General features: G+C 43.1%; 1 protein-coding gene across 1 annotated transcript in view; it reads right to left on the bottom strand.

Annotated features, from left to right (window-relative positions):
- Positions 1-20,579, bottom strand: part of adgra1b (adhesion G protein-coupled receptor A1b) — a 202,709-nt gene extending 182,130 nt beyond the window's left edge. Inside the window, exons 1-2 of the mRNA XM_080781504.1 lie at positions 19,751-20,579; positions 771-842 (exon numbers count right to left, since the gene is read on the bottom strand). Coding sequence (XP_080637630.1) covers positions 771-842; positions 19,751-19,983 — 305 coding nt within the window. The 5' untranslated portion in view covers positions 19,984-20,579. The remainder of the gene's footprint in view (positions 1-770; positions 843-19,750) is intronic.
- Positions 20,580-21,084: the final 505 nt, after the last annotated feature.

The raw sequence follows: 21,084 nt of genomic DNA, 5'->3' as shown, positions 1-21,084 counted from the left end.
CACACACAGAGTTCAATGAAAACTGAGGATTTTATTGTGTACAATCCCTCAGATTTCTCCCATTCTGACGTGGCTTAATGTACTCATCAGCCAGAGCAGCGGCGTTGAGGTGAGGTGAGCGGGGGTAAAGGGGAGGGGGGGTGGGGGGTAAAGGGGGCAAAACGAATCAATAACGGCCCCCAAGAGGCGAGGCCAGAATGAGCAGGGAAGCCATCATCATGCACACCGTCATGTGTGCTCCCCTCAGGGTCATCTCATCTGAAGGGGGGAGTGTCATTCACTGATAGACTGGCTCCATTCCTCCACACAACGTACTACACAACATTATAGCATTTACACAATGCCAAATATGATCCACTGGAAGACATTTACTGTGGCAAATGTGATTATTATGTGTGCAATGACTGGAGGGGTGAAGGGCGTTGATAGTGTAATAGGGTGAGCCCTGCCGTTGCGTATACGCTACAAGCACTTTTTCTTAATTCATAGTCCATCGCAGGTTGGCACCGCGTGCCGGGAAATAGCCGATCTACAAGCTCACAATGCGTTGTGTCTGCGACACGTAGTGAGCTTGTAGACCGGGATACTTCCTGCGGCGTGTGACACCGACATACGAGGAAGTGGCGCGATAGGGAACCAATTCCCGTGTCGCTATTATAGACCTGTCCGTGTGACGGCGCAGGTCGCATTCCTATGATGACAGCTATTATGGCTCTGGGGAGAATGAACAGCAGAGGGAGCTTGGCTTGGCGACGGTGTGGTGTACTCACAGTTTCTCCATGGCGTACAGGCCGTAGAAGGAGCCATTCCTTAGCAGGGTGATCTTGTTGTTACTCAGGATCCTGTACAGGGCGGGGAGATAACAGACAGAGAGAATGCTGCTAAATGAGAAACGGGGAGGTGATGGGCAGATGTGCAAATACCTTTTTTTTTTCTCTTTTTTTTTTTTTTTACGGCTGCAGGAAATGGCTTAGTCAAATGTTTGATAAATTATTCATTTCGTCGATACGTCACTGTGAGATACGGATTTATCTCTGATTAGATTGTGGCCATAAATTTCTCATCTGGGGCCACCTTTCTGTCTTATTTATGGCCATTTGTAGTTAACCCATTCTGACCGGGCACCCATTTTGGTGTTAGCATCATGTTATGCTTTACCTATTGAAAAATAGCAGATCTACAAGCTCATATCGCGCCACCGAGTGGCGCGATACGAGCTTGTAGGTCTGCTATTTTTTTTTAATTCGAAGAACGACTGACATTTTTAGAATCTGATCTCAGGTCAGAATGGGTTCATCAGACCAGTGTGTGTCCAGTGGAAACCTCGTATGAATCTGATCTCAGGTCAGAATGGGTTAAGATGGGTAATGACACCCACCCACTCGTCGTGGGTGTGTGTGTGTGTGTGTGTGTGTGTGTGTGTGTGTGTGTGTGTGTGTGTGTGTGTGTGTGTGTGTGTGAGCGTGCGCTCGTGTGTGCGAGAGAGAGAGAGAGAATATTGTCCTTGTAGAGAAGCTTAATGGAATGCCAGTTCAGCACAATTCAATCATCAATTGCTCGCTCTATAACAGCAAACAAATCAATGAAACACACCGTAGGGATCTTTAACCCATTCTGACCTGAGATCAGATTCATACGAGGTTTCCACTGGACACACACTGGTCTGATGAACCCATTCTGACCTGAGATCAGATTCTAAAAATGTCAGTCGTTCTTCGATTAAAAAAAAATAGCAGACCTACAAGCTCGTAGCGCGCCACTCGGTGGCGCGCTACGAGCTTGTAGATCTGCTATTTTTCAATAGCTAAAGCATAACATGATGCTAACACCAAAATGCGTTCCCGGTCAGAATGGGTTAAGAAATAAATGAATATTCAAATGTGATGCCGTGCTCCCGTTTGGCTCATCACACTATCAGCATTAATTCATGATATTTCTATTTTTGTGTCCAAAATCTTTGTAAGGAATGGTACAATTCTGAACATTTATACTATATTTTTCCTCAAAAGCAAGACTTACTTCAAAATTATAAAATTAATAAAATAAAATAAAATGATAAACGATTCTCAAAATAATAAAAGATTGCTTGAACAGGGCCAGACAGAGACACACTATGGGGAGAGTGTGAGTCTGTGGCCAGCAACCATATTGATAAATTAACACATTCCCTGACATTTTGGCGTAGATCTACGCCAATTGAATTAATCAGACCCATCACCATTGGTGGGGATCAACACCAATTGGTCTTTTATAGTGCTTTTGATTGATCAAGTTGTAATGCTATACTCACGTTAGCATTGGGTCGCCAGGTGATGATGTCAACAACATAAATTATTATTGTTATTATTAAATATTAAGAGTATGCACATGCATCACTTTTCCACCGGTACATGTCCCCCTCATCTAGACTCAGTGTCTATCACAGTGAAAAGTTCAAGTTCACCCCCAAGGCACTCACCAAGGCAAATAATATTATTACTTTTCTATGTATTTGTGTGAGTTATCTCTGAAGATGTGTGGATATACATGTGTATACAAACGTATGTAGATGTGTGTGCAACTGTGCATGTATACGGCTTCTTTAGAGTGTAATGTCACTTATTTTGCTTTTATACTTGAAAATAATTATGAACTTGTGGCAAAATATTGAGGTGAAAATAATCAGAGTTATTTTGATACGTCAATATCAGCTGTGATAAAAATCGGTGCAGATGAAATCATGCATCCTTAATTGAAACCAATGTAGCCTATATACAGTACGACAGTTGGGGGTGCAAGTTGTACATATACTGAACATGATTGAATACTTGTTTTTAATTGGAATATTCTTTTTTAACAATTAATTTATTCTTTTCTGCAAAGCCATTTGACAAGCCATTTGACAAGCCCGTTGTGGAAAAAAAAACCTTTGTTTCATGTCTAATGAATTGTCCATTAAATCCTCAGTGGTGTGACAAATGCATCTCGGTCTGAAAAACTGGCTTCATAGGAGAATGCGTTCAGTGGTGTAGGATGATAGCTATTGGCTGCGTTCAGTGGTGTAGGATGATAGCTATTGGCTGCATTCAGTGGTGTAGGATGATAGCTATTGGCTGCATTCAGTGGTGTAGGATGATAGCTATTGGCTGCATTCAGTGGTGTAGGATGATGGCTATTGGCTGCATTCAGTGGTGTAGGATGATAGCTATTGGCTGCATTCAGTGGTGTAGGATGATAGCTATTGGCTGCATTCAGTGGTGTAGGATGATAGCTATTGGCTGCATTCAGTGGTGTAGGATGATGGCTATTGGCTGCATTCAGTGGTGTAGGATGATAGCTATTGGCTGCATTCAGTGGTGTAGGATGATAGCTATTGGCTGCATTCAGTGGTGTAGGATGATAGCTATTGGCTGCATTCAGTGGTGTAGGATGATAGCTATTGGCCAGCAGTGAGGAGTTTTGGTCTGTATCTTTTCTATATGGAGTATAGTGCATGCATGGGCAACTGGCGGCCCCCACCTTCACTTAATGTGCCCGGCAGGTTAATATCGGAATATTGATATATTATTGATTTCAGCTGTTACAATTCCAAACATGCAAACATGACCCGGTTCAATTACTTCGGTCTAAATTAGTAGCTTAATGACTAGTATTATTATTTGTATTTATAGTTCATAAAGTTAACATAACTAATAACTAAATGCATTTGAAATGAAATAAAAAGGTTACTTTTCAGGATTCCAATTAAAAAATTGAAAAAAATAATGTTTCAGGATTTAAATTCAAATATAGCAAAAATATCTGATCTACAAGCTCAAAATGCGTCGCACTGTGACACGTTTTTAGCTTGTAGGTCTGCAATTTTTACTATGACAGAAATATGTAATGTGGCCCTCTGGAGTGAGTCTGGTCTTCATCGTCAAAGTGGCTCTCATATAGTGGCTCTCTCAATCGTCAAAGTTTCCCACCCCTGGAGTAGTGCATGTTGTACCAGATTTATTCACAACCCACTTATCCAGGACAGGGGTAATGGGTGGCACAAGATATAGCAATCTATACAACGAAGCATATTGTACTGTAAAGCACATGAAAAACTGGAAGAAATACAACAATCACGGCACCCTATCCGTTAATAAAACATAACTAGGCAGAGAGGGAGATATAACGGATATAAAACATGGATCATTGTAGCTTTGTTTTGGAAAGTTATGAGGTACTAATACTATTCCGGTGCCCATAATTCGGGAACATTGCAAGTTGTAAATGCATGTCCCACCTGGTAATGCAATGCAGTTGACCAGAATAGGTTGTAAATGCATGTCCCACCCGGTAATGCAACACAGTTGACCAGAATAGGACCATTGCACCCGGTCGGATTGGCGGTTTTGGACGAACACGACTTTAGACTGGTCACTGCACTCACTTGGGTTTGAAGTGGACCGGTCGACTGGTTCTGGGGGTACGTGAAGTAGTTCTGCAGACTGACATCATGCACATTGCACACGCGCACATGCGTAATGTATAGTAGGGTGGAATGATTTGATTTACATGTAATTTGCATAGGGCTTTTTTACCCCCATATAACTACAAACACATCAAACATGGAATTCAGTAACTGGCTGTCTGATCCCTCATTATGTCACATTAAACACACACGTAATGCATGTACACACGCGCGCGCACACACACACACACACACACACACACACACACACACACACACACACACACACACACAAATGGTAAATGGTGCATTTATATAGCGCCTTTATCCAAGGCGCTTTACATAGATTGTGCATTACATTCACCCATTCACACACACATTCACACACATTCATACACCGATGGCGACGGAAACCAACGGAAACACACACACACACACACATGCACGTAGACACGCACAAACTCCATACAGAGCTCGCACTCTGCATTGGTGAAAATCCATTTGTTTACGCTGTATCGGGGGTTATTCCTGAGGTCAGCTCCACATCATTTTAAACACACCTTGGATGCCATTTCTGGATTTCATATCTGCTAAAAAAAAACTATTGATCGCTCCAGACAGGTCCTAAATCATTTGCTGCATGCACGGCAGCCACTATGACATCGCATGGATATACAGTATAGAGACACGACCACGTGACGCGGCGGCTGTTTGCCTGCATGCAGCGCCCCGGGATCTCCTCGTTGCATTGTGCAACGTTGTGTGACCCCTATCTCCTCCATGCCCACACATGCACATGTATATAAAAACACCAACACGGGTGCATAAACACATGCATACATACTGCACAGAATGATACACACATGCGCGTGAGCGCACACACACACACACACGTACGCGCACATGCACACGATCACACGTCACACACACACACACACACACACACACAAACACACACACACACCACACACACACACACACACACACACACAAACACATACACACACACACATCACACACAAGGTCAAATCCACCGTCGTCCTTCCCCAGCTCCTTTCTTGCTGCTCTCTCTCTTTAACAAGGTGGCTCCCTCGCCTCTCAGAGCGATATATAGGCCAGGTTGGGCAACACAGAGGGGTAATTGGGATGCGTCTCCCTCAGTCCCCTCCTTGTCCAAAGGGCACTTGTTATGCCAGATGGGTACGTATCCTTTCCTTCTAACCCTATAGGATTAAGCCATTTTGGGCGGGAACCCCTTCTGGTATTAGCATTATGATATGCTTTAGCTATTGAAAAATAGCAGATCTACAAGCTCATAGCGCGCCACCGAGTGGCACGCTACGAGCTAGTAGGTCTGCTTTTTTAGAAAATTCGACTGACATAGAAACATAGTTTTCAGAAAACTGTCAGGATTTAGAATCTGATCTCGGGTCTAAATGGGTTAAGTGGTGGTGTCCCACAATGCAATGTGCTGAGGAGGCAAATCGCTCGCCAGGCAGCCATGCAGGGGAGCCAATCAGAAGCTGCTATTTGGAAATGTCATGGCGAGGGATTCTCAAGACTATACCCTGCAGGCATGCAAACCACTAAACTCACAAAAGACACAATTGGGTTTTGGTAGAGGTTTGGGTTGTTATGACATTACCTTGCCATGATGTAACTCCAAATACTGCCACGTTATACAGTATATCTTAAATAGCACGCACTCCATAAATGTGTATGGTCTGATATATTGTCCCCATTGACTTACTTTGTTTGCACACTTTTAGCCCACAAAGAATTTAAACAAAGCGGATTCTGCCAATTATGCATACATTTAGGAAACCCAACTCAGCATTTTTTCCCTCTGTTTACAATGATTGATAAAGGGTGTTTTTGTAATTGTGACCATAGGTCGCAGATTACTATTAAAACCTGCAAAACCAGTCAGTCAGTCTGTCTGTCCGTCACTCCACCATATATGGCCGTCAGTCCATCACGCCTTTTTACATGCTCCATATATGGCCGTCTCCATTATATGAAGATCACGACACTGACCTCATCAAACCCTGGATAGCCATACATGGAGAAGACTGAATCAACACCTAGATATGCATATGGAGCCGGCCAGCAACTATACATCTGACCTCAAACATCAAACCCTTAGATCTCCAAATATGGAGCTGACCTCTTCTGGCATTCCATATGTTGATCCTTCACCACCCGTCCTTCCTCTTTGATGTCTCCCTTTTGACTGACACCTGTCCATTCTCTAAACGGGCCCGCCCAAAAGTTATTAGCACAGCCGGCGAGTTCTCAACAGGCCCGAAAATTATGGCCCAGCCCTACTTAGGCCCTAACTGTGCTGGCTCGAGGCCCTGCCTGGCCGTACTAATTAGCACACATTTTGCGTCAATTAAAAATAACAAAAAACTTAAATAGGTCCATATATGGGCATTCCCATTCCATGTTTCAGAGCGACCTCACCCTTTAGGGCTTTGCCCTGCGAATAATGGCCAAAGAAATTGGTTGACATGAATTTGAATTCAAGAGGGGGGAAACCGTTAGGACACAATCACTCTCCAGTCTCCCACATACTGTATAATAAGCATGTTTTATCACTGAGACGTTTATCTGTCTTCCTTAGGGAAACACAATTACATCTTTTAAACAGTGATACGTTGTCCTGGCAGGAACAAGTGGGAGTAGAAAGGAAGTCCCCCTCTCTGCAGTGTGAAAAGGTCAACGCGGATGCAGGATAGTCAGTACACTCGTACTATCAACATCCCAACACTTTATTTATATTTGAGGCTCCTCCAAACTGCACGCTACTGAGAATCTGGCCTCTCAATCATTTTTAGTGTTCAATATTCTGTACACAGACAGGAACTGCTAGGCACCCGCTAGGCAGGACATCCAAGCTCTGTGGGAAAGGCCAGAAAGACGGTCTATTACTGAATGAGAGAGCGATTCCTATGGACTTTTATTGTTGTTGATTCAGACATCAATATCCTATTGAGGTTTGTGTCAGGATGGATGCGTCGTGACATAAGGCAGAAAACTCCAGCAGTCACGGGCTAGCTAGCATGTATTCTTCCAACGAGGCGCATGCAGTGAGAGACAACCTGGGCCGCTAAACCGATCAATTTCACAATATCTCTCACGTGGATTCACTTAGCCAAATCGAAACCCAAGAGAAATCAAAACCTATATCAGTTATGTACATATAATGATATTATATATATATATATATATATATCCGTATGGTTTTCCTAAATATTTAACTCTGTGAGTGTGCAAATAGAACCAAACGGACTCTTATGGTTTATGGGTTCTCCCAGAATTAAAATAACACTGAGGATATTGCTGCGTAGCACTGTTCTCCCAAGACGGGGTCAAGGACAAGGACAAAGTGAAGAATCAAAAATGTACTTTTTGTAGTTTTCAAATGTATGAAAATCTTTTGAAAATAGCCGGGCTGAAGTGGGTAATGTATGATTTGTATAGACTATAGAGGGTATGCGCATGCATAACGTGATTGGCAGATTGGGTGGCAAAGTGAGTGACAAAGTGAATGTAATGTTGTTTAAAGTCATGTAATGCAATCAGATAGGACTTTTCTGTTTGGATGTACGGGCTGTCAAGTCCAGAAAGCAGTTTTTTGCCACTCAGTAGGCGTTCCCGCATAACTTCCGGGTAGGATGATGATGTCACACGCGCATGCCCTCTATTGTAACTATAAAGCATGCCAAAGAAATGTAGTGGAGTACAATTTGTGGATCTGAGATGTAGTGGAGTATAGAAGTAAAAATTATTGCATATTGGAAATACTCAAGTAAAGTACCTCAAAACAGTACTTAACCCATTTTGGGCGGGAACCCCTTTTGATGTTTTAAACATTGTTATAATTTAGCTATTGAAAAATAGCAGATCTACAAGCTCATAGCGCGCCACCGAGTGGCGCGCTACGAGCTTGTATAGGTCTGCTATTTTTTGAAAAATCGTGAAAATATTTATTTCAGAAAACTGGAGGATTTAGAATAATTGTTTGAAATGTTGAGGTCAGGCCTAAATGGGTTAAGTAAATGTACTTAGTTACTTTAGCCCACTGTCCGTATGAGATCATGAGATTTGGGTGCTGCGCTGCGTCCCACACACACCACCTCTCGCGTTCCCCTGCAGCCCCTCACTGCTCTGCACAAGTCCCCATCGCTGGCACAGGCAGCCTCTGTTTGTGCAAACTCAAGCGTGTCCTCCGCTATGCTGTGTGTGTATGTGTGTGTGTGTGTGTGTGTGTGTGTGTGTGTGTGCGCGTGTGCGTGTGTGTGTGTGTGTAGTGTACGTGCGGTGGAGAGCCGTTTGCTCACCGACCCCATGCGTGCCTCATCTCAGGCCCTTGCGTCGTTAACGTTCAGGAAATCACAGGCAAAACAAGAGTTGCACATTATGTAAACAGTCCATGACTAAATTGTGGTGCATCCTTCCAACTCTCTCTCTCTATTTACATTATCAATTATGTTCTCTGAGGATAAGCTGCTTTTCAAGTGGGGTGGGGGAGTAGGCAAATTAAATATTGTCTCTCTCCCTCTCGCTGGGCCATGGCAAATGGTCTATGTCATTGCTACGCACTATACCGTGATCCTGTGATTATCGCTAGCGCGGAGCGCCCCGGCCTTGAGCCTTGGAATATACGCCAAAAAAAGATCTGACTGCATGAATTTACATACCGTACAGTACCATAAATGCAAAGGACACTGCACTCACACTGGTGAGCGTGGTTTCATTTAAATGTCAATTTGCATCTCCACAAGTTTTCATGATTTAATATCCCATATAGACTAGACTAGAGCAAAGCAAATAATGAAGATTTATTGCACTCTTTCATCCACAAACATTTTCAACCATCAGATATTTATGTCAAAATGTTTGTACAGCTTCAGCACTTTGTAAGTTTGTATACTAACAACTTTAAACCTGATGTTCCCTTTTGGGTATGTCATTATTCAAAAATAGCAACTTAAAGCTGCTATAAGCAATAATATGTCAACATTTTAATGTTTTTTTTATTTATTCAGACAGCCAGCAATGGGTAGAACGCTCCCAAAAATATATAGTCTCTGTGACACATCTAGGGGCCACAATCTGCATTCAAAGATTTTCCTAGAAGCTTCGTCAATGGTTGATTTTCCTGTCTGCTCCCTTATTGGTTAGTCATTTCGACCGGGTTTTTTTCGACCAATGACAAAGCTTCTATAGGAACATCTTTGAATGCAGATTGCGGCCCCCAGATGTGTCACAGAGGGAGCGTTCTACCCATTGCTGGCTGTCTGAATACCAAAACAATGCGTCTGAGCACGAAAACAGCATGGTTGTTTTTCACCACCTGTGTGCAACCTTCGGGTGTGCCAATACAGTACAGTGACAGTACAGTGACCCCCACGCGGTAACTCTGTCATTTCTCAACCGTTTCGGACGCGGGGCGGCTTGCCGGAATCGGGCCAGTTCCTGGCTTTAAAAAAAAGACCTAAGGACGTCTGTACACGTCCAAGGCACCCCGGGGTTTTATTCTAAAGACGTGTGGACATGTCATTAGCATAAAAGGGTTAAGCAATGAGATACATTGTGACCTGTGGCTATTTTTGCCAGACAACACCATCGTATGACAAAGTATAAAATAGAGCTTAGTAGTACCCATAAAAACATCAGATAAAGCATGTAACTTTAAAAAAAAATCACTTTTCAGCTTTTCTTGTTGCATTGTGAGGTTTTTACACCCAACAATAAGTGATTTAATTCAGCAGCAGCAACAACATCCATATCAATTCTTCTGTGAAACAGAAGCTTTGGTTTTCCTTCACTCCGAGTACTTCACCACAGCTTGAATATTTCTGTGAGGTCCAACTCAAAGAGCACCATTATAGAACCTAGCCATCGCACACCAGAGACATTCAACTACAGTATATTATTATAAAAAGAGCAGAAACAAAAATAGCTTAAATGGACTAAATCCAAGACACCAATCACTGGGCCCAAGTGGAGTAAAGATCACAATGTGAACTATTACAAACATTTTGGATCGGGCCAGCCCATGCAGCGGTTTCCAGCCACTTCTCTTCAAACAGCCAAACCCTCCTGTTATTCTAGAAGATCGGGTTACCAGACACGGCTAACCAAAATAACATATTTTATATCTACTAACATTGAACTTGGATGGGAAACAGACATTGCTCGGGGGGTTCAAGTGGGTATTAACAGAGCCCCAAATAGACCCTATTGACAGTGAAGCACACCGGGCGTTCCCATTGGATGCTGGATAGGAACTGCATAGGCTCTAGTTAGTACATCTGTAAATAGTAATTTTGGTGATTTTAGACCAAATGAATTGGCCTGTCTTACTGTACGTACAGTACATAATAGTACTTGGACCCACAGGGAATATTATGGTCAGAGTCACCTGTAAACTATTAGCTGCAGTTTCTAGCCTCTTCCTGCAAGCTGTACAAATAACACTGTATGTGAAAATACCTTTAAAACGTCATTAGTGTCTTGGATTAGAATAATTTGTACAAAGAGATTAGGCCAACAAAGAATGTTGTTGTCGTTTTACTGTCTTGATTGTTTTGCTGCCAGTTTTTGAGTGGTGCAGCCACTCCAAGGAACAGAAATGTGATTTCCTGATTAGTGAAAGTGGTTAACTGTCACAATGAAATCACAGCTAATGCTAATTTATTTGTATTTTGCAACTTCTCTGTTTAGGGCGAATATTATTTGGACCCTGTTTGGTCCGCTCGTTAGTCGCAAAGAGGCTATAGAAGCGGGCTAGGAGTTCACTGTTTAAACCAGTCTCTGATGTCATGTACACTGGGCTCACTTACTTCCTGGACTACATGTTGTCTCATTAAGACAGCCCTCCCCTATCCACAAGGAGGAGCAGTGCACAAAAGCATTATGGGAATTGTAGTCCAGGAAGGAAGTGAGCCCAGTGTCCATGACATCAGAGACACTGGGCTTACTGCTAATATCAGTATACAGTATCACTGTCCCACTTACAGTGTGATGCTAACGAGAGATTAAAGAATATAAAGCCTAGAAAACGTAGGCTACGGTTCTGGCGGGCTGCTAGACTAAAGTTAATCTACGGTTACTGGTTGTTCATTGAGGTTTGGCCTTATAGATAGAAATGTGGCTTTTTACTGTTTCCTACTGATTTTCAGATTAGTCGTGTAGTCTGATACAAAATAAAATTGTAAACGTTTCAAAAATAATACTAGCCCTGGTTTAAACCAACAGACCCTGAAGCTAACATCCTCTGTGGGTTGATGATACACTTCAGGTATGTAAGAGGGAAATTATATGTCTTAAATCCCCAAATTGACCCTTTAAGCGTGGTTTTGTCAAGGTTATTTCCTGCCAGCTGGATCATGCTATAATTAGCCTATACAGTGTTTAATTCCATGCAGGCAATTTGAAGTTTTTTTCAATCCACCAACCATTGTATGAGATCCAATCTCATAATATTGATTGGATGCGCTGATTGAATTGAGCAACACATGTGGTTAAGCAGCATTTGGTAATATGACTGACATGCAGACCAAGCCATAGTTACACATTACGGTACGCACAATGTACACGCACACTGCAGTTTGAGTGACATCCAGAGAAGCAGACGTGTGTACTGTATACACGCGCGCACGCACGCACTCGGGCACGCACTCACACACGCACACACGCACGCATGCATGTGCACACACACAATCATACTGAGCTGATTAAGCAGCACCGCAGAGGCCCTGGTGCGACAGGGAGGGGAGTTAATATGCTTCCTACTGAGATCACACCCTGCAACAGAAGCGAGACACATCAGGCTTTTTTAATCACCGGCTCGTTTCACAATGACTCCAAAAACAATGAAATTACACATACGACAACAACATACAGTATACTTCTAACAAGGCTGCCCTGCCCCTGCTCTCGCAGACGTATGGCACTCTGAGTGACCTTGTTAATTTACGCCTTGCTGAAAGGAGGAGGTAGGGATAACAGACCAGAAAAAGCATCCTTGGCTCCCGCTGTATGTTTTATTTTTTTTACTTAATATTTCTAGATGGCAAGACTGGGTTTCGAGTCGACACATTCTTGGGTTTTTGTCCGAGGGCCATTATGATTTGCCAGCCTCTTATAACTCTTCGCTGAGCAGTCATGAACTCCGGTTCTGTGAGTCATTATTGTCTAAATTGAAACTGAGCAGTTCTTTCTTAAAAAAAAAAAAAAGAACTACTAACCCGACCCCCCCAAAATTGTCGGTAGTTATGAGCTATTCACGCTGCCAATCTGAAGGCCGCGTTGAATGGACGTGCCTTGAGTGATGTATCAATAAACACCCACAGATGCCTGGCGGAGACCTTGACAGAACCCTAACCTTTTTTTTTGCTGGTAGAGAGATTTAGTCAATAGCTATACTTATTACGGAGCGTGACGGTCTCTAACCGGTGGCTACATTATGGATCAGACCTGGCCTCGAGGTCCTCCTAGCACACACACAAGATAACGCAAGCAAGGGCAGACGTTCACTTTTAGCTGCTGCATAGGGCGGGCGTGGGTGTGGGGGTGGGAGGGCGATGCAGCCCGGGATCTAAAAAGTATTACGTCTCCGCGGGTCTGGGATGATTGATGCAAGAGAAGGGCTCTGATCTAAAGATGAACCTCTCACTTTTGTAAAGCCTCCATGACATCACAAGAAAGAGATAAAAGTCCCCAGAGAGAGAGAGAGAGTGAAAGAAGGAAAAGAGAGAGGAGAGGGAAAAGAGAGGCTAGAGATTTCGAGATCAACAGCTGCTGCCAGTCGCTTCAGATTGCTACTTACAGTAAACACATCTTTGTGGGGTCATTTTGGCCATGTTTCTTTATAGATTAACAGTCGATAGCCTACTTCATGTACTTCATGTACTTCATGTACTTCATGTACTGTGGGTGTGTGTGTGTGTGTGTGTGTGTGTGCTCGTGACATATCACGTAAGGCCTTTCACAGATTGAATTTCGACCACACTCTTAGCCAGGTGCTCACCAGGTTTGACAGTGCTGTAATGCACGGGAGGATATGGAGGGGCTACTTGTGCATGTCGATGAAATATTCATGCAGAACTACTCAAAACTCCGAACTTCAGGGTAGAGCACGAACACCACCCGCGGAGACCAAAAAAGGAGGCGTATAGGAGAGCAAAGCAGAGAGGGAAAAGACAAGGAAATGAAAGAGAGAGTAAGATGGAAATAGAAAAAAGAAATTTTTGAATTGCATAATGATTACATGAATTCTGTTAGCATTTATCTGTAAGTAAAATCCAAAAATCCAGTGTTCAGTGTCTTACAAAAAATGGGCCTGGAGCAGAGGTTCTGCTCTGGCCTCCAATGAGTGTGTGTGCATATAGTTAATAGTGTCACACCAATCTGGCCAACAGTGCCAATATTCACGGATTAGATGGACGAACACACACGCACACACTCGCATAAACATAAACACACTACTGTATACATGCACATGCAAACCCACATACAGGACAAGTTTTGCTCACTATTTCATGTTTTAAAAATAGTATTCATTACGATTCATTGACTTGTGATGGTTTGGCAATATTGTTGTTGTGACAGTTGACTGCATTATGAGAGAGAGAGAAAGAGAGAGAGAGAGAGAGAGAGAGAGAGAGAGAGAGAGAGAGGGGTGCGGGATAGATTTATAGAAGAAACACAATAAGATGCTTAAAGAATAGACCGTTTAAGTAAGGACAAGTGTCTACACAGTTCTGAAGAATACGTGCCACTGTGTGCACGTATTCGACCTCTCTCAGACAGTGCACAGATACCGATCACGTCAGAGAGATGCTATCACCTGGTATGCTGCTGCATGTCTGCAGTGCAGCCAGCCAGCGTATGTAGCACGTGTACAATACGCTGCATGCTCATTTACAGCGGCCGCCTCTCCAGACAAACAGCGTCTCATATTTTTGGGTGCTGTGAGCGTTGTTCCTGGCATAATGACTGTGATGTTCTTGTCGCGGTTTAGAGCCGGCCGCGGCCACCTCCTGATCGCTTCCCCTAGACACCACAAACAGCCCCTCCTGTCTGTCTCCAAGAGAGAAGGAGGGAGGATGAAGGCCCACAGAGCAGCCGATGCCAGACACCTCCACCCAGACCAAAATGCTCTCATTTTCTCCTCCGCGAGCCAGAGCGCTGGTTAGAGAACGGACGTGTAGTCTTTTAGGGTTGGAGCTTACTCTGCTTAAATGGGACAATAAATCACAATCTGTTTAGATGGGGTTAACCAAAAGAATGCTTAAAATAACAAATTGTTAAAATATCTGTAAGTGTTCCTTGTAGTGCTACTGTACTAAAACGTTTCCTTCTGCTCTTCAAAGCAAGCGCCAGCAGTTCTCAGACTGGTGGATCCATGCATTGATATGGGATGCATGCAGCGGAAAATGCTACATTGGTAGCATGGCCCGTAAAATAGCAACAAACCTACAATCTATGGTGCAAGATCTAGAGCTCCGCCTTGGTTAGGCATAACCATCTCCAATTTTCCTAGTGAGATGGCGGATAAGCCACACAAAATTCCCTAGGTTGAAAAACCTCTGATTTGATATCTTAAATGTATTTAGGACAGCCATGGTGACTCACTTTAGCGCGCAATCCCTGAATCAGCGCTTTCATCAACGAGTTCACGCCACCGAGACCAAAAGAACCCAGCCAGCTGATTGCAGAAATAATCAATAAAGAAGAGTGATATAATCAAGGTTGACTGTACGAGTCTTCGTACAATACTTGGTTCCGAGCAGTGTTGATTTCGTCAACCTTTTTTCACTGACAAAAACAACAGTAAATGGAAACTAAGCTAAACTATGACGACTAAAACTGAGACTAAATATATTTTCGTCAACAAATAAAAACTATAGACTAAAGTGTTAGGAAGGGACTAGTGGCGCTGCGACGCGTTGTGAGCTTCTAGATCGGCTATTGTCAGCAAGTGTAAAATCAGCCATTACCGCGGCATCATGCCCACCAAAATACATTTTATTCGACTAAAGACTTCATGGTTCCTAGCCCCAGGATGGTTAAACGCTGTGTTGTTTTAGTGATGCGCACTGCAATGTTGGTGGTACAGTATCACGTCATAATCCAGCCCGACAGTTCATTGAGACATGGAAATCGGAAGCGGCCTCCTGCAATGCCAATACAAAAATCACCAAACAGGGGAGCTATACACAGTATGAATGATGGAGCTGTTTAAAATCCTGTCAGGTTGTCAGCTACACAAGTGCACGTGTCCCTCTGGGTACGCAGCATCTAGAAACCCTTCTCACAGAACAGTTAAGCATGAGCCACGTCTGCCCGGTTACTAAATTATGTCCTCTGTCACCTCCGCTCCACCAGCCCATCTCACCAAGCTACAGCAACTCTCCACCAAACAGCTCCTGTCCCTTCCAGGTTTCTTTCCTGTCACACCCTCTATTCTTCTAACAGCTCTCTTCACTGCCTACATTCACATGTATCTCCCACCGCCTCCACACACACACACACACACACACACACACACACACACACACAGTCTGTCTCTCCTCTATCCCTTGGCCAATGATGTGTCCTCCTCCTGTCAGTGCAATGCCTGACACAGGTGTCAGCTACAATCCTCCCTGCTGCTGCTGTTGTCTCGTTGCAGAGTCTTAGCGCACCTCTCCAACTTCAGCTGTGCTGAAACGATTACACCAGAGAGGTCCCAAGGTCAACAGAGCTGTCAGGCCAAGAGCTCCAAACTCCCCGGCGCCCCATTCACGCCGGCGGAGATAAGGAAACGGTCAGAGGTGTTAATAGAGGGTGTACCGCCGCTCAGTATAACTGCGGGGTAAATTGCAGACATACTTTACATCTCTCTTACTTATGCTAATGCGGTTTCATTTGCTTAATAAGTTGTTTTCTCGCCGGCATCAGAACTGTGCCACGTTACTGCAGGGAAATTATACTAGTAAACCGTTAATAGAGGCAATATATATGTAGCCTACATTTATAGAGCCATATGAGTAGAAGAAAAGTACAAATTCCCAAGCCGTCTTTTAATTAGACACAACATTCAAATCAAGGTTAATATTCGTAGACATGCTGCACTTGAGATATTGAGGAAGCATATAGCTCTACAAGGACCTCATTGTCTACTCTATACGGAGGTGAGGCAGGGATGGGAGACAGAGGGGACCACGGGGAGACATTTGGGAGATTTGCTGGGAGTTCTGCAGAGGGAGAACGGCATGTGCATACTTCCCTCTGACATATCTGTTTATTTTCACAGCACGTCTAAACAAAAGAGCTAGTAGGGAGGCCACTTTGGGCCGACAAAGGTCACATTTCCTAACGCAGGAAAACGGCTTCCTGAGCAACCGGGGCCCCGTGGAAGAACATAGCTCACCAAGGAATAGGAATGACTAAGGAATTATAAATATAGCGTGTTACAGTCAATTGCAAAGCTAAGATATATAGCCTATAATAATGATAAAATCACAGAACCCGCAAATGGAATTCCTATGCTATGAAGAAACGGCACCAGTGTTTCTAGTGTATAGAATGTCAATTGAGCTGAACTTAATGGTGATGGTGACTAATGGCATTTAATACAGACAACACCAATCACTGTGTCTTATGTCTGTGGAGACCCACTTTATTAAATGCCGTTATTCCACTCAACAGCATTTTAAACACAGCTGGAAAATAAATAAAGCATTTAACACATCCTAAATAGTCTATAGTAGCCTGTATTCACAGTGGCGAAACATTGTTCCAAATAAATTCCAATAAGCACAGAGCTACCATTAATCATAAACACATTTCACAATGAGTGTTGGGGACTTGTCAAGGGCCCTTAACTTTAGTATTTGCTTTTTACACTCTTGTGCATGCACAACCCACAAGTTTCCGCGAATAAAACAGTCTATTAATCTAGCAGTCAATCTCTGCACCTGCAGGGCGTGTGTGGAAAGTTCTCAACCCCAGTAGAGTATACTATGCCCATTTCATCAGAACAGATGAATGCTACAAGAAAGCTCTTTGAATAACTTTGAATGCATGCAAATAAGGTCCATGAAGAGCACACTGAAAGGCAAAAGATTCTTGCAGATGGAAAGCACCCTAACGTGAAATATAGGGCATTAGCCTACACATCGGTAACCGGATTGGGCTATTGAGGAGTTATTAAAACCATTATAGTTTAATGTACATGCAACTTTTCTCACACTGTTCTGTGGCTCCCACAGAGTAGTTTATTTATTTGAAAGACGTTTTGACGTTTTTTGAAAATGTCCTTCTAATATATAAACTACTCTGGAAGCTACAAAACAGTTTGCGGACTTACCTTCCTTTTCCCTGTACGTATATTTTTGTTCAGCACCTGTAGAATCTTTTTTTTTAGAGATGTGCGTACTTCCCTTTGGACTTACATGCAACTTTTCTCCCCAGATAGTCTGCCTCTCTGGCACTGGGTGATTAATGATCACGTCAGCTTTGTAAAATGGGTTATGTGCCTGAAAAGGTCAACTTGCCCACCCCTGAGGCTGTAACTTAGGCTAAAGGGCTGTGTTCACACCAAGCACTAGCCTATATAACGTCTATAACTACAGTACAATATAACTATATAGAAAAATACAACTATATGCTTCAGCATTGTCTTTGTTATATAGACAGGTGTAGACTCTGCCAGGCATCCACTTTAATAAGACCTGACGCTGATGTTAGAGACCACAGAAGTGAACCTTTTAAGCCTGTTTTCTCAGCTCGCTGTTTTCTGCAGGACATACTCTATAAGCCATATCTCCAAAACTGGTGGGTCAAACTGAACAACCAATAAGTCAAATTGAAGCTATGATTCTCTGCTTTCATAATAAAAACAAAAATGTAAAAAGAAATCCAATGGCAGCCCCTCGGTCAAATTTAGTCACAAATGGCCTTCTCAGTCTCACTGTAGTTCACTACACTTTCAAGATTTTTCCAAAAATAGCAGATGTACAAGCTCGCAGCGCGGCAGCAAGTTACTCAATGTGAGCTTGTAGATTAATTTTTTGAATAGCCAACGCAAAAATCTAAAATGGCACAGTGCATTTACCCAAGTACACAATTATATGGTACTTTACTTTGTGTATCTAATTTTGTATACGTCATACAGTCCTAACTACTCCACTACATCCACTGCAATTATTTGACAGCTTGATTTAGGCTATAGGCCTACTATTGAAGATTTAGATGATTAATACAAAACTTATACATTAACTAATACATTATGATTAATGTTATTGCTTACTGTACTGTAGATTAAAGCTACCCATGCAGTAGCACACAATGTAGCCTATAATTAAAACGAAAAGGCCAAACCTTCCAGATGCAACATTAAGTGATGAACACATACCACAGCCTAATGCTTAATTGTGCATAACGAATGTCTATTTTTACGTTTGGTATTGTATTTATAAGTAGGATATATGTTCCGATGTCTACTTTTACTTAATTAATTGGAATGCAGGGAACTGCAACATTTTGTATAAACAATCTGAGGCTTCTTCCACCATAAGGACTTAACAAAATAGCTAGGCCAGTGCTTCTCAAACTTGTGGACCCCCAAATCGATTAGGCTTTATTTAGACATTTAGATGGAGGGCTCGTCTGAGGAGGACATATATAGAGAGAGGCCGTGGACCCCCATTTGAAAGGATATGCCAGTGACCCCGATAAGAGAGGACTTTTACGGCTCTAGCAGTGATTCCGAAACATTTTCAAATTTCAAGGACCCCCAGATTCACACGCATTATAGGCCATCTCTGGTACCCCAATTTATATTGTAAAATCACTGTTCATTTAACTCTTGAGTGTACAAATGGAACCAAATGGACGCTAACGGTTACAGGCCCATAAGAGTCCATTTGGTTCATAACTATCTCTAATTATATAGGGACCCCCTGGAACTCCCTCAAGTAGGTACCCCTAGGGGTCCCCGGACCCCACTTTGAAAACCAATGACCTCTAGGTGCCTATAGGACCTAGGCTATGCATGGGGGTTAAATTAATTTCTTCTATAGCTAATTTCAAAATAAAGATGACAGAACATCAATCAGGTCACACGGTCCATGTGGCAGTAGCTATAGCCTATGGCTATGCATGAGAGTTTGCACAACGTTTTGAGCCGCAGCACAGCAGCAGCAGGGTTTTTCTGTGATGCATGCGGATTGCGGAATGAATGAACCCCTCCATCAACTATTAACAATGCTTGTCATCATGTCGACGCTGCATAATCAGAGCCAACACCACCGTCCATATACTTACAGGGAGACCGTTCTGTTGGGCAGGAAGCTCGGCTGCAGAGTGTCCATCAGGTCGACATCATCACACACGACCCTGACCCGCACGTTCAGTCTGCTCAGCTCCTTGGACCTCTCAGCTGAGCAGTGACAGCTGTCAATGATGAGGTCTGGACAGTTCCTGTTGGTCACGCAGCACGGTATCCACCACGACCACAACAGACCGATGACAACGGACAACGCGCGCAGCAATTTCATGGTGAACTGCAGAGCTTTTTCTTTTTTTTTTTACAATTTTTGTTTTCAAGTAATGTCTTCCCAGTAGGTACAACAGCACGACGAGACCATTTCACATAGTCGTCTCCTCTTCTTTTGCTTCTGTTTTGCGTAAAAGGAGACGAATAGACCACTATATATGGCCAAGTTCGAGCTCAAGTCGAAACTTCCCAGCCTTGTCACCTGCTGCGTTCCGCGCAGCGGCGGTGCATGAGGAGCCGATCAAGACAAACCTTTCGCAAAAATAAAGTTTTGTGACACGTCGTATCTTTGTCGTGCGTTCTCATCTTCTCTGTCAACAGTATAGTCCACGAATCATCCAAATTACGCATTGTTCCGTAAACATATACGCACAGATAAAACTTTGCATAAAGTGTCACTTCAGCAGCGGCGCGCTTTCAGAATCGAACTCGCGTCAAAAAAGTTGTTTTCCCTGGCCCGTTAATAACAACACTAGGACGTCCGTGACACCGATCGACACCGTTCGCGAAGACAATCGGACAATGGAAACAAAATAAATCCATCGAAACTGCGTCTCCCATGATCTAACTGCATGCTGTCAGTGTGTTGTCAACAGGTTGCTGACTCGCATCATTCTTGTGTCCATCATGGTCTGTGTTGCGCAGCGTGGGAGCAGAGAAAGTCCCTCCCCGTCAGCCTACAAGCTGCATACAGTGCAAGTGTCAAATCGCAGCCCAAACAAAAACAATTAGCCTAACTAACACTAAAACTAAAATTATGTTGCTTTGCTTTTCCCCCCTCTGTCTAGCAGCCAGCGACTTTGGAACAAAAATGCATTTTTATGTATCAATGTCATCCATATACATATAGTATAATACAACATTTTGTTCTTTTTTCTTTTTCTTTTCCTCTCTCTAAGGAATTGCTATACTCTATACTTATTTTGTGGCTGTCAAAGCACACAAACACCAAACCAAACCCAGTCAGGGAGGGGGGGGGGGGCTCCCTAGCTGCAACAACTACCCAGTCATGGTTACTTCTCAAATACACAATTAATATAATAAATGATTAAATGAGCATAAATCAATGACATTAGGCACAATGACACATAAATCCCCCCCC

This window comes from Protomyctophum bolini (assembly GCF_963924005.1).
Source record: "Protomyctophum bolini genome assembly, chromosome: 14".
In the NCBI taxonomy this organism is placed as follows: Eukaryota; Metazoa; Chordata; class Actinopteri; order Myctophiformes; family Myctophidae; genus Protomyctophum; species Protomyctophum bolini.
The sequence above is the reverse complement of the archived record's forward strand: the minus strand, read 5'-3'. Positions and strand labels throughout refer to the sequence as shown.